General features: G+C 35.9%; 1 protein-coding gene across 6 annotated transcripts in view; it reads right to left on the reverse strand.

Annotated features, from left to right (window-relative positions):
• LOC310907646 (regulating synaptic membrane exocytosis protein 1-like) overlaps positions 1 to 14,446 on the reverse strand; it is a gene marked incomplete at its 5' end in the record, with an annotated part of 133,611 nt that overhangs the window by 34,791 nt on the left and 84,374 nt on the right. For 2 of the 6 annotated variants that reach the window (XM_083858036.1, XM_083858037.1), the window contains one exon: positions 2,591 to 2,823. The exons of the other annotated variants lie outside the window; for them this stretch is intronic. In XM_083858036.1, coding sequence (XP_083714162.1) covers positions 2,591 to 2,823 — 233 coding nt within the window. The remainder of the gene's footprint in view (positions 1 to 2,590; positions 2,824 to 14,446) is intronic. 6 annotated transcript variants of the gene reach the window in all.

The following is a 14,446-nucleotide window of genomic DNA, read 5'->3' on the forward strand; positions in this document are numbered from 1 at the left end:
CCATGTGTACATGTAAAGACATGAACATGTATGCACAGGCTCACACACACATTCCTTTTTCACGGAATAGAAAATCAAATCTTACAAATAATAGCTACCTCGCAGCAGTTCCATACACACCACTTCTATTTTTATATAACATCAAACCCAGGCAGTATGCTAAAAGGAAGAATTATCTACAAAAAATCAAATTCAGCCCTTTGTGACCATTTCTTCAAGTGAAAAAAGTGAGACAGTAATGAACTTTACTGGCTTTAAGACAGCAGCAATCTAGTCAGATCTACTCAATCCATAAAAATGTAGAACCTTAGCTTTTTAAAGAAAAATCTGCCTTTCATTTGTGATCTTCTATTCTAAGTTTTCAGAAACAAATAGCTATCTGTGTCATGCTTCTCTTACTTATAATCATGCATGTCACAGAAATAAAACCTAAACAACCTATGGAGGCTACACATTTATTTCTCGATTTTTATACTTCCTTTAAAATACATATACTGCATCAGGAGCACACCTCCAGTTCCTGAAGATTTGTTCCAGAAGTTCCTACTTGACGCCACTTTTAGAAGCCCATACATTTTCACATCAGTTCCACAACCTCAGAACTTAGCTATTAGAATCAATTTTCACAGAATAAATTTTAAATAAGTACCCAGTATACATTATATTGTCATAACAGAAATTTTCTATAATTCTCAATAGTGGAATCATTACTAAGTTGCACAACACATTAAAATGAAATAGACATTTTTAGGTTTCTTCTCTCATCTTGTATAATATAGGAATGAAGGGAAGTGGGTCCCTGATTTAGGACATGAGTATTTATCTCCATGAGTATATATCTCCAAAATATCATTTGGAACACCTATCAAGTCTCATGCATATATTATTCTAAAAAAATGCATTCATTCAATTCATGGATTTTTGACAAAATTCAAAATTAATGACTGACAAAAAATTACACATTTTATTTGCTCTGATTATGCCACAGATAACACTCTTAGCCTGAGTTGCAAGACAAAGTAAAGATGATTCTGAACTGTTTTAAAATCACAAATAATACATAATCATGTTTTTCATATTTGATTTGCTCTCTTTGAGTTTTATTAAAACTTCTAAAGTTCCATTCCTTGCAAAATTCCTATTTTGCAAAATTCCTATTTTGCAAAATTTCCTATTCCTATTTCCTACACCAAGCAAAACTTGGAGAGCTATAGTACCTTTCTATGAAGAATAGGAAAATATGAGCTTTAAATAGTTGATACTGAGAAGTGCTTGGAATTGACAGCTTAGATTTTAAGTGGACTAAAATATCAGCGTAGAAATCCTTTCTACAATACAATACCACTTTTTATTACTTACGGAGCACTTATGGATTCTGATACATCTAAAATAGCATCTTACTGTATACAACTATCTATATTCTAGTCTTATACTTAGTCACAGTTCATTCTTGAACAACACAATATTAATTACAGTTCTGGGCTTCAAATACACAAGTTTCACTTATCATTTAGTTCAACTGCATGATTATATACTTTCCGTCTTAAAATTCATGAGCTGTGTAGAAAAGTAAAACAACCTTTTTGTTAAAGCTGACCAAGCTTTAATTGTGAAAGGATCAATTCTACTGCTTTTCAGGCAATCAAGGAAAACCAGGGGAAAGGGGGGAAATATTTGATATATAAATAAACAATATTGTTACTTACCTTAGTTTAGATACCCTAACTATCTAAGACAAATGCTGAAATATGAGTGCATTGCATGCTAGGCTGAAGCTTTTCCTCTTTGTTTTCCTTCATTTAGTAAGAAAGAACCCTTAGGGTCATGTCTTGCTCCCACTGAAGACAAAAGCAGAAGTCTTTGCTGGGGTCCAGGAGCAAGACAGGGACTTTAAAACATTCTTCTTTCCTTTTGTATCTTTCTGTATGAGCTTTTGTTCCTGGAGGCTATGCTGATATGAAGCTTTTAAGATTTCTGGAGTCATAATAGAGAGTTCGAAGGCTAATGCTCCTAATGAAGCATCATGTTGTCAGGTAATTTATCTGAAATCACTGACCCCAACTTGCCAGTATTACTTAAAAAAAAATTAACTCTCAACTTAAAAAACAAAGATCGTTTTAAAAGATGTATTTTATGCCACCACAGGTACAACCTCTGATCTGAGTTGCATAAGTTCCATTCATTTGCTCAGATTTCAGTTGCCACATTCACACTCAACTCTTCTGCTAAAATAAATTTCCTACACATGAAAAGCTCATCTTGGCAAACCATTATCCACTCCTGATACCAACATATGTCTCTTTGCATTTCTTGGCTTACCTGTAAACAAGGCTTCTAAAAGACAACAGTTTTCATTGATCAGGACAGCAAGCAACCACGTCACATATTCTAAAACACATTTCTATGTTGTTTCTTGCAGATGTTTAATAATCAAAGAAAATTAGTATCTCAGAAATTTATTTACAGCTGGAAAATCTTCTCTCTCAAGCGGTCTATATGCATATGCATGTAACAGAGATGCCACAGATGAAATTATGGTAAACCATGTTTGGTGAGAGTCCTGTTTCCAAAGAGTGTGTGTCTCACTCACCTGTTTGACTAAGTTGAGATGTGCTTCTGCTCCTTCGAGACACTATGGCAACCACTTTGGCACTAAAGCTGGAACGCCTTTTCTTCCCACCTGTTCCAACCATGCCGACAGCCGTGTCCGACTGACTCCCATCAATGTGCTCCAGCTTATACATCTCTCCGCTCACACTTGTGCTCTTAGTGATTCTCCCTGAAGTCCCCATCCGTCTGCCTTGCATTTTAGGAGTAAATGTACTACAGTTGCAAAGTAAAAACAAACATGTTAATTTGCCTGTGTAACAGCAGTTCCAAAAGCCTTTTTATTTTTTTAATCAGTAAATTAATTTTAAGTCTTGATACATTTCCATTTATTTGGTTCACAAGTAAAAGCTTAATTTGATGCTCCTCAGAGTATATCTTTCCAATACTATTGTTTTTTCTCCACTTCTTTGAGGGAAATAAATAAAATTAACACTTCCCTATGTTTTTCAGAGCAACAGAGAGACATTTAAAAGTTATGTGAAGCCTTCCTGTCTATATTCCCACAATACAGAAACAACCAAAACAGCAATTTTACAACCAGAGAAAATTAACATGGGCCAGTAGTTTAACACATGCATCTCATCAGTACTGTTCACCAAAGCCTTAAGACCTAACAGAAATTAGGATATCACCATCTAAATTTTCATACTTTTCACAGAGATAATGTAATATGTAGTATTTTTTAGGTCTTCAGTCTCTCACTTCATTAACAGTAAGTGCAATAATCTCAGTATGAAGGCAAAATAATTTTGAGGCAAAATCCCTAATAAACCACTAGAATTTTAATTAAATGACAGAAAAATTAATCACTCTGTCAGTTCTGTTTGATTTCTTTTAGCTATTGAATTGCATTTGCATGTTTCTATACAAATCCCGTTTCTGCTCCAGTGTACAGAGGCAGGATAAAGTGTTCACAAACACGGTTTAGAGAACAGTCTCAAATACACACAGGACATACTAATACACAGTCCTGTGACCAAGTAATTCTCTAGCTCTAATGGCAATATAAAGTTAGTTGTCAGTCTGTAGAGGCACAGAAATTTATGTTGCAGTTGGACTCACTTCAGATGCAGTTGTTAAATCAACCAGGCACGTACGAAATTCCTTGACCTTGTATTGCTGATTAGTACACCTACTGGTAACATGCTATTTTTGGGAATTTTTTATCAGTTTTTCTGTATTTTGAAGTCAAATTTATTTGTTAACCAGCAGTCCTACTGTCTCTCCCAGCAAGTTCCCTCCCCAGCAGATGCAGTGGCCTGCTTCTGCCCCCATTCCCATCCACACTTCATTACTTCTCCCCTACTCAAAATCAGAAAGAGTGAGGTTAGAGGCTTTTTTATGCCATGGCAAGTTTCAGACAGAGAGGAAATCAGGCCAGTGAAAAATGAAGGGGTCAATAGGAGAAAAGATGATGTCCTGTAACTTCTATGGATGTGGACTCTGCTGGAGTTTGAATTGGTCCTGTCTCAAGACAGGTCTGGGAAAGTATAAAAAAGTGTATCCTTAAACTATAATTAAAACAGTGTAGCCAGTGACTTTACTGGCAGTCACCAAGAGTTACTAATATGTGACCATAGGTAAGAGCACATAAAAGTAGACAGTATTCTTTCAAAATGAAGCTGGAAAAGTAAAGTCTTTAAATAGATAACACTTAATAGAAAGATCACTGTCAACCCCTGCATAGGCTTTAACTATCCTCAGCACTTAGAATCTGCTCCTGTTAAGCTCAGATAAAAAAACACCTACACTGTCAAACAGAACAAGTTGCTTGATGCACCAAAGTATTCAAGAACACATTTTAGTGAACTACCTGAGGTACATACACTGATCTTAAAACATGTTCCCTCCTGTCCCAGAGAAATTTTATTGACTGGCCTATGGATCTGCAAGGTAAAAATGTAAGACATACATATTTTGATGTTTCTGTATAGAATTCCTTTGTGTTTTATCACCATTCTCCCCCAGAACACACTCTCCCACATAAATTGAGCCTGCATCCAAACAGATTCAATCATTCTAGGCAGAATTTCATGAATTCTTATTCTTAGAGCATGGGGAAAAAATCCAACGAAACTCAAAAAATAACATCTTCCACACATGTATACACAAATATCAAAGAAAAGGCCTTTAAGGTGATAGAAGGCAACTCTGTTAACTGGTTTCTTCTCTGGATCAAGACACTTCACTATTTCAAGGAGAGGGTGGAATCACACAGGCCTCATTTTGAGGGATCCTACTTCCTACTCTGATTAGACATGGACAATTCCTTTCCACGTGGATAATTTCTTTCCAAAAGCACTTGGAATTGGATTTCAGTGACTGTTTCTATGTTGCCACCGATGGCCCTACACAAAGCTTTCTGTAGTAATTTTGTTCCAATTTTTGAGCTTCGGAGTTGTCAATTCTGTCAATTCTTGAGTTTATGCATCAATGTCAGTAAGAGAGGGGGAAGAAACTGAAAATACCTTCTTTGGGAGCATCTGTTGACATTTGAACTATATTAACGTGTTTTACTGACATACTAATGTATAAAACTATAATTTCCAGCCCTAAAATTCAATGGATTATAAAATCTGCCATGCAGATAAAGAATTATTTACCATATTATTGAATTTTCTCTACTGAATTTCAGGTGTTTATGAATATAATAAATACTAAAATCATGGTGTTTTTATGCTAGCCTTCTTTTTTTTTTTTTTTTTTTTACAATTTACCTGAAATGCTCTAATCTCACTTTATTTAATACGTATCTAGGAGGTAGTGATGTCCATTAGCTGAGAAATAATATAAGATAGTACTGTAACTTTTGGAAAAAAGCCATTTTTGATGTATGAATTCAGTAATTCAGAGAATATGGAAAAGTGTCTGAATAATAGAAAAAACTGCTTTTTCTAAAGTCTAATAAAAATTTAATTTTTGATTCTTTGCAACAAGTAGAGGGAACTAGATTTATCTTAATTAAAAAAAAAAAAAAAAACAAGCCTGAGAAATTTAGAATTCAAATTAATCTTTTACTTGTTTTTACCTTGCAAATATGAAGTCTGACTTTCCTAGGAAATATGTTCTAGGGTACTAGTAGAAAACAGCTATTAATTTGCTAGAGATTGGCATAATGGGATAGGACCAAGGATCCTACAGCTGTCCAATACTTCCTCTTGTCATAACAAAACAAACAGATTAAGTTTTCTTTGCATTCATCTAATCCTTGTGTTAGTTTATTATTTTTCATTAACTGAAACAGTCTCAAAAGAATGGGCACTTAAAATTCAGAATTCTTATACCATTTAATTAAGTACTTTTAGAACACAATGTTTTACCATTACATTACTGGTTATCACTTGAAGAAAAAGCTCCTAGCTCACACTCTTGCTTTCTTCACTACTGTTAGAATTTAATTTATGAAGCACAAGCAAGAAAAGGACCTGCATGAATATATCCCTTGGCACTTAACTGTTTTGATAATAAAATACCTAAATTTTTATTTTGTTTTCTAGACTTGCTGGGATTATTAACACATCCATTTAAATGCAAATGAAAGTTTTTGCAGGCTTGTGGCTAAAACTGGTAAATTGTTAAATTATATTTAAACCTAGTTATCATAACACAATAAGTATTTTTTTCTGTTGCAAGATAATGAAGAGTAACATTCTTACCAGTATAGTCCATTTAGTCATTAATTTAGTCATTAATTCACTAAAATTTTATTTATAATTATTTTATGATCTTTAGCAATTCTTCAAATGAATACTTTGGCAAAAGTCTTATGTTATTTCTAAGGATTTCTAATTACAGTCATAACAACCTAATTGATGTGGATATTAAGAATGGTTACAGTCAATCTATATGGGCCTGTGTATTACTTCACAGATATTCTGCATACAAAAAGAGTAATTGGATTTTAAACTTTTTAAAAAAAAATAATTAAAAAATTTATCTGCGGGACTGAAGAACGAGCTATTAAGACAAAAAACTTAATCAAAGAGTAGTGCGAGTTACAAGCTAGCATAAAAATTAACCCTGAAACAAATTCTATAAGATGAACACGCTACAAGAGCATTGTGGACTATACTTGGTTGCTCCAGCACACGCGATGATATAGAACTGAAATCAAGCAGAGCACCTGTATTAAATTATTATTTATCTTTCTGCGTACACATAACTACTATATATGTATTCAAGATCCATAAAAGTATATTGGACAAAAAATTGATATATAGATACACGCTCAGTATCTTTCAGAAATTACATAGAATACTTGCACATTCCACCTGAAAAAGAAAGATAGTAAGACAGTGGTAAGAAAGCTAGAAAAATACTTGTCCATAAACTCACCTATGTAATATCTGGAAGTATATCCTTTCACAGAAAAAATCTGAAATGATTAGCCATTGCTAAAATTACAGCATTTCCTTCATTCTCTTAGAATTACTGATGATGTATTAAAAAACTCTTTAGGTGCTTATTTTCATGAGCCCTCAATTTTACTCCACCCATTTTCCCAATAATGCAAGCCATGAGTAAATAAATGATGCCCACAGTATTCCTTGCTGTGTAGCTGATGTTATATTTTAAGTTCTTTGCAGAGAGTTGCAGCAACTGGAATCCTTCAGCAGAATCCCTGGCCCCCACCAGCACAAGTTACTGCGCTTCCCCTCTCTCCTGCTGAATGCAGCATCACGTACGAACTCAAAGCCCCTGTGGCACCCTTTTGCAATGAGGTAGCTCATGAATACTAATGAGTTCCTAAACACATAATAGCTCTGGACCAAAGGGAAGATATTTTTATAATGAGAAAAATTATGTTTCTAAAAATAAGTGCCTTGTTATTAGTATTATATGATATATAATCAATAAATGCAAACATTTAATTACTTATCTACAAATTTCTCTGTCATTCCAAGAAAGTATTTATATTTTATATTATATACGATATATAAAATTTTTTGCAAGATAAATTACTGCACATTTTAAAATAAATATTTTAAAATATTCATTAGCATTTAATAAATTAATTAATTGAAATACTGTGCTTTAAAAACCAAAGGAAAAACATATATTCTATATAATAATTCTCTCTAATTAATAAAAAAAATTTTAGACCACTATCAAATAATAATTTCATACAGTCTGTACCAACTGGAACTACATATTGATTTAACATGCACATTGATCTTATATTAGATTGTCCTAGGGTGAAATTTGTCCTATGAAATAGCCATCAGAATCACAAAAAACCCCTTGCTTCTGATGTCAAGTCACCATATTAGAGTCCTATTGTGTATGAAGATAATTGAAGATCAGTAATTTGTAAGCTATATCTGTTGTTGACAATATTCCTACATTGCCTGAAAGTGCCACTGAGTGACACAGCTGCTTCCTCTGGGATGACACATCCCCAGCCCCACTGTGTTCAATGTCCAAACTCTCACTGAGGTAAGGGCTGGGGAAGATTTTGTTACAGCAGCCTGCTCTCGAAGCTTAACTAGTAAAAATCCTGCTTTGGAAGATCAGGAAATTTCCATATTGGAATGCAGTATATCAGAATCTGGGTTGTGAAAATGCTTTTCTCAGGAGAACACTGACCACTGAATTGTGCCAGCTTCACAGCTCTGACAGATTTCTACTTTTTAAACTTGGAAAACTAGCATTTCTCCACGAAACCAAAGAACAGCAATTCAGAAAGTAAGTCTGAACACTACAAAAGATAAGCAGATTTGAACTATTTTCCAAGCAAAAGATAAGCAGATTTTTATTATGTACCATGAACATTTCAAGTTAATTTATATTTTCTGAAACAAGCAGAGGAATTGTCTCTGTATGTGGGAGCCCGTGTGTCTGCCTGCACATACCCAAGGCACCATCAACTTGAAGCCAACTAATGACATGAATCATAAAATGAAACCAGCACAAAAGCAGCCACCCCAGGGGCACTGCTCAGGGTTAACTCTTGCTATTAAAGCTGATGTGGAACGGCTCACGTGAATCAAAGGGCAAACAGCTCAAATGACCCAAAATTGACTGCATATAGCCTCACATATTTTATGTTAAAGTGTACCTAATATAGAAAGAAAGTAAACGTTAAATATTTATCAAGAAAATAGATATTGGGGGGGGGGAGGGGGATGTATGAACAAATACAAAAATGTGTAGCTCCATACTGAAGGAAGATTTCTTCACTACCAGGAGAGCTGAATTCACCAGTTTTTCTTTCTTTGCATGACATTCAGGAGTAATGTTATTTTCCCTTTTGTTTTATTTCCCTCTAAAGCACAAGGTGCTGAAGTACCTGTGGTCTTGCTGCTCTTCATGTAAAAAATGCTACATCATTGATACTAAATAGATTGCTCACTGCTCCTTTTCAAAAGTAGATAATAGCAACAGCAAATAGCAACAAAATATGAAATGCAGGAGGAGAATCTGAAAAGCAAAATGAGTCAGGACTAACAAAAAAATGCAGATAAAACTTTTAAAACTAGAGTAAACTGAGGTGAAGATAAAGCAAGTGGGAAGTACACTGATGTCTGAATCATGGCTAAAACTATTTTCCTACATTTTTTAATCAAAAAATAACAAGTACTGCCTGTTTAAAATATAAGCATAATGTCCTTAAACTAAAAGTTTATGGATTACATTCCATCTGTGGTAATTCAATGAAAAGCCAATTAAAATAATTTTTCCATCTTTTTCAAATTGTTAAGAAAGACTGCTGGTGTTGTGGCAGTTTCTTTGAAAGAGGAAACATAATTAGATAATTAAAAATGCAGAAGCAATGCTCCATAGTGCATTTTTCATGTACAGATGTTCTGAAGGGATTAAAGACTCCATCTCCCTCCCTCTCTGACAGATACATAAAGCAGTTTAAAATGATGGATTTTAAAATCATTATCTTTAGATAATGAATAATTAGAACATTAATTACTCTGGCTTCACCTTGGTGTTGTAAATAAATGACCTCAGAACCAGAAGTTCCCGTCTGTAATATACTCTTTGGGGGTAAAGAAGATACATTCTATTTTTTAAGCAGCTTATCTAAAATGCTTTCATTTATATTGCCTTCATGATAATAATTTTGAGGGTACTGCCCTCTATTTCCCCCTGAAAAAAGCAAAAGTTTTGACTCAGGTTACATCAGAGTGCCTGTCCTTGCCCCAAGACAGATCACCTGAGCAGCAATATTACCTAATCACAGTAAATGCTCAAAGTGTTTCTTTCTTTAATGAAACTGGGAAGTGCACAGTTAATGAAACTTTTTTGGAGTTTGGTTTTAGCTGCAGTGATTTGGATAATCAGAAACAAAGTAGAATTGGCAATTTACTTCAAGTGTTGCAGTGGAGATTTTAGACAAAAATTATCTTGTCTGTTACCTATATCTAGTCTGTTTTTCAAACATGAAAAAATTTAGCAGAAATTTTCCATGTCTGGTTTCTGCCCATGGTCGAATTTCTTCTTTTATCTGTTTTAAGTTCCAACTGATATACCATGGCAGACTCCCTGGCCGTTTTGAAGGAAAATACAAAAAAATAAGGCAAAACGAAAACCCAAAACCAATGATAACAAAAACAAAACTCTAGATTCACTTTGAGAAGAGGCTAGTGCTTGACTGCAAGATTCCCATGATTGCGATCCTTCTATTTGGCACAAATAGAATACCTGCCAATTCTTTTGAGTACCTGTTGATTTGGTAAAACAACCTCTTTAAGTGATACCTCTCATGTTAAGAAATTTCAAAGAGATCAAGTGTTAAGATACCAGGAAACTTTCTTGTTACAAAGTGACGTTGCACTCACTCATACACCCTGTTGCTAAATTGTACATTTCCTGAATATTAATATATTGCCTCCAGGTCAGAGGCAGAAAGTCAGTATTTCCCAGGAGTTGCACCTTTTGCCTATTCTGCATTTGGGAGAAATTAGCTAGACTGTCCAGGGTGCAGGGAGGCATGATGCAAGTTTGTTGGCCATCGGGCTCAAAATAAACTCACCTGACTGGAATACAAAGAGTATAATGGACAATAATCCCTGGAAGGAAAGAGTTTGTGGTGATACTGAAGTAGAAAGAGAATAAGAAAAGTGTGGAATAAATTCTTCCTATCACTCTTTCTAAAAATAAAACAGTTCCTAAAAATTCCTGTGGAATTTTTCCTGAACAAAAGACATCTTTTCAATGTCCCATCAGAAGTGTTTATTATATTATGACCCCTCAAAAGATGTTCAGTTTATCATTTGTAGCCATAAAACACTCAATATCTTCTCTGCTTTTGCAGAGAAAGATTTTTCGTGTGCCATCATACCAGTTTGTTTGGTGATCTCAGCAACCATGCAGCCGTGCAATTCCTTACTCTGTCACTGGGTTTAAAAAACCAGAACCTTAAAGAAGCATGTGTGAATTTTGCTCCAAAATTCCTACATGATGGAGATGTTGAATCCACAGCATCAAGACACAATAAACTCCCATGCAACAGGCAGCATATGACCACCAACAAAGACATGTCTGAAATGATTTGTCATTAATCACATAAAATCTCTATGGTGCAGAGAGTAATTTCCCAGAGCAGTAATAAACTAGACAACTGAGAAGACTATTCTTCATCTTTCTACAATTTTTGCCTCATTCTCTAAACAAGTTTAGAGAAGGCTTTATCCCTATGGCTTCACCTCAAAATCTTGATCAGGCTTTTTGCACTATGGCAGCCTTTGAAGGAGGTATACTATGGAAGATAAATAGCAAATGAGAACTTGGTTCAAGATTGTTTAGAAATTTGACAAATGAAAAGGTTGATCTGATTCATAAGTGAACATATATTTAGCAGAATTCATCATTTCTGCTACTGCTGCAGGAATGTAATTGACTCTGTGGCACTTTAGGCCTGAGAAATATGGAACACACCTTCCACAGCGATGTTTTGAAATGCTGCACATGGTAGAATTTGAAATGCTACACATGGCAGAATTTAGGCAGATCCCAGGAAACGCCTCTTTAAAAATTCCATTTGAGGACCAACTTTCAATGTGATGCAGACTGATACTGCCACACCACAGTCTGTGTAGCTGTGTAGATTTGTAGTTGATAGGATCCAGCTCCTCATCTATGGCTAATGTCTACTTCTGAGCAAGAGACCCAGCTCAGCACGCTGCCAGAGCACTGTGATCATTGTTAAGTGATGGCACACAGCTAGGCATGCATGAGGCATGCAGGGCTTTTGGTGTTTTTAAATCTGCTTGGCAGTGCCACAGCACATACAGCACACAAGATGATCCACTAGGTCTTCTAGTATGACACCCTGAAGGCTCTCAGAATCTGAAAATGAGGAACCACCTTGATTACAAGTACACGATGTTTCCTCTGCCAGACAAGGATCTGGGTTGATAACACCTTGAATAATTAAAATAGCATTTATTTTTGTACAGAATACCAGTAACGAGAGCTATATGCTCTCTTATGCTAGGCTCCAGCATTGCATAATCCACTGCAAATTTATATAGCTCAACTCTTTCTTTATATAATGTGAACTGTCCCTTACATTGGTTTGTTAAGAAATATGGGATCAAACTTAGGCAGCATACAAAAGATCTGTTATACTCCACACATTTTCAGGATCTTCTCCTAGTTTTAGATAATGAGTATGGCATAGTAAATATCCTCCACAAAGCCAGTCTGAAATTACTTGTGAATTTGTTTCAATTTTCCAGGTGATTTACTTTTATTTATTAATTAATATTGAATTAATAATGAAGCTTTAGTATTGAATGATGAATTAATAATGAAGTTTTAGTGTTCTGTTGTTGCCTCCACTGGTCCTGTTAACATTATATACATCAATAATTAAAAGATTTTACATTTCATTTTTTTCATGAGTAAAGTATCTTGATTACACCCTTAGTCACTGTAGCACAAATTCAATATAAAGATTTTAATTACTTTTGTAATTAACATTAAATGAGTGGGTTTCTTTATTTCTACACAGACCTCAGTCTCATCAAATGCATGAAAAACCTTGTTTTCCTTCACTGCTATGACAGGAAGTAAAACTTTTCTCAGCTGGCTCTGTGATGCAGTACTGCTACATTTTAGTGAATCAGTGCGCTGAGAAGGGTGGTTGCAGCCCTGGTCTAAAGAGAGCATGGGGGAAGGAGTGAACAATTGTATTGCACCAGTCACATCACATACATTTATGATGAAACAAACAACATTACTGGGAAACCTGAGATGTCAGCAGATCCTTCACATTCTCTCCAGCCCCTAATAACTATAAATTCTATCAAACTAGCTCCAATGTACTATATGGGAGGATAGAAAACCTCTGAAAAATTCATCTCCAATCCAGAGAATGGCCTCTGGCTACATCACCTTGAGAGATCTGCAGCTCAACATTACCATTTGCCCTCAGTTACGTGGCAAACCTCCAGTCCCTTCACCTGGCTCCAAACTAAAGACACTGAGCATTTTGTGTAAGTGAACACATTAATAAGCAGCAGGAAATGAAAATCAGAAAGAGTCACAGAATAGGTGAGGCTGGAGGACACTTCTGGAGATTGTGAGGTCCAACTCTCTTGCATACTGCAGGTGTGATAAGAGCAGGTCGCTCAAGGCCATATCTACTTGGGATTTGAATATCCCCAGATATTGGGACTGTGAAAAATCTCTGCACCACCTGCTCCAGTGTTTAATAAATTTTGCAGAAAAAATGTTTTTCTCATGTCTTAGTGTGATTTGCCTTATTTCATTTTGTGCTCATCCTTTCACTGAGAAGAGTCTGGCCTTTTTTCTCCAGTCCCTCTCTGCAGGCATTTATGGTAAGATCTCCCTTAAGCCTTCTCTACTCCAGGATGGACACTCAGCTCTCTTGGCCTCTCCTTGTATGGCAGACACTCCAATTCCTTCACCATCTTCATGGCCCCTCACTGGATATGTTCCAGTAGCTCCACGTCTCTTGTACTGGGGACTTAGAACTCCAGATGTGTCTCACTACAACTACTCAGCTCTACTGAGGGGGAAGGATCACCTTCCTCAGCCAGCTGGCAACACTCTTTCTAACGCAGCCCAGGATGGTGCTGGCCTTCCTTAATGCAAGGAGGCATTGTTGGCTCAGGTTCATCTTAGCATCCACAAAATCCCAGTGTCTTTCCTGAAAAGGCACTTTCCAGCTGCAAAACTGTGTTCTAGCTGTGAGTCCCTGGGGTGCAATGGCACATGGGGTTACTGCCCCCAGGTGCAGGATTTTTCATTTACTTTGTTGGATCTAATGGGTTTCATAAAGGCCCATTTCCCCATCCTGTTGAGCTCTCTCTGAATAGTGTCATATCCCCCTACTATACCAACTATTCCTCAGTTTTCTGTTGTCTGCAAACCTCTGAGGGTGCATTCTGCCCCATCATTCCAAATGCTAACAAAGATGTTAAACAGTACTGCCATAATATAGACCCCAGGCATACACCACAACTGATTTGCCTTCAGCTGCACTTTGTGTCTTAGGTCACAATCTCCTGAGCCTGGCATTCAGCCAGTTTCCAATCGGCCTCATTGTTTACTTACCTAGGTTGTTATTTCCTCAGTTTGTCTACAAGGGTGTTTTGGAAGAGGGTGTTAAACTTCTTACAAGAAGACAAGATAGAGAACATCTGATGTTCACTTCTCATCCATCAAGTGAGTCAACTAATGAAAGAAGGCTATCAGGCTGGTTAGTCAGGCTCCTTTTGCCCTTTGTAAATTCATGCTGACTATCCACAATCCCCTTGTTCTACGCATATGTCTGGAAATAGTTTAGGATTATTTGTTCCATCACCTACCTAAAGGCTGAGCTAAGGCTGACAGGCCTACAGATTCCAAGATCCCT

The sequence above is a fragment of the Zosterops lateralis genome, assembly GCF_965231275.1.
Source record: "Zosterops lateralis genome assembly, chromosome: 3".
In the NCBI taxonomy this organism is placed as follows: Eukaryota; Metazoa; Chordata; class Aves; order Passeriformes; family Zosteropidae; genus Zosterops; species Zosterops lateralis.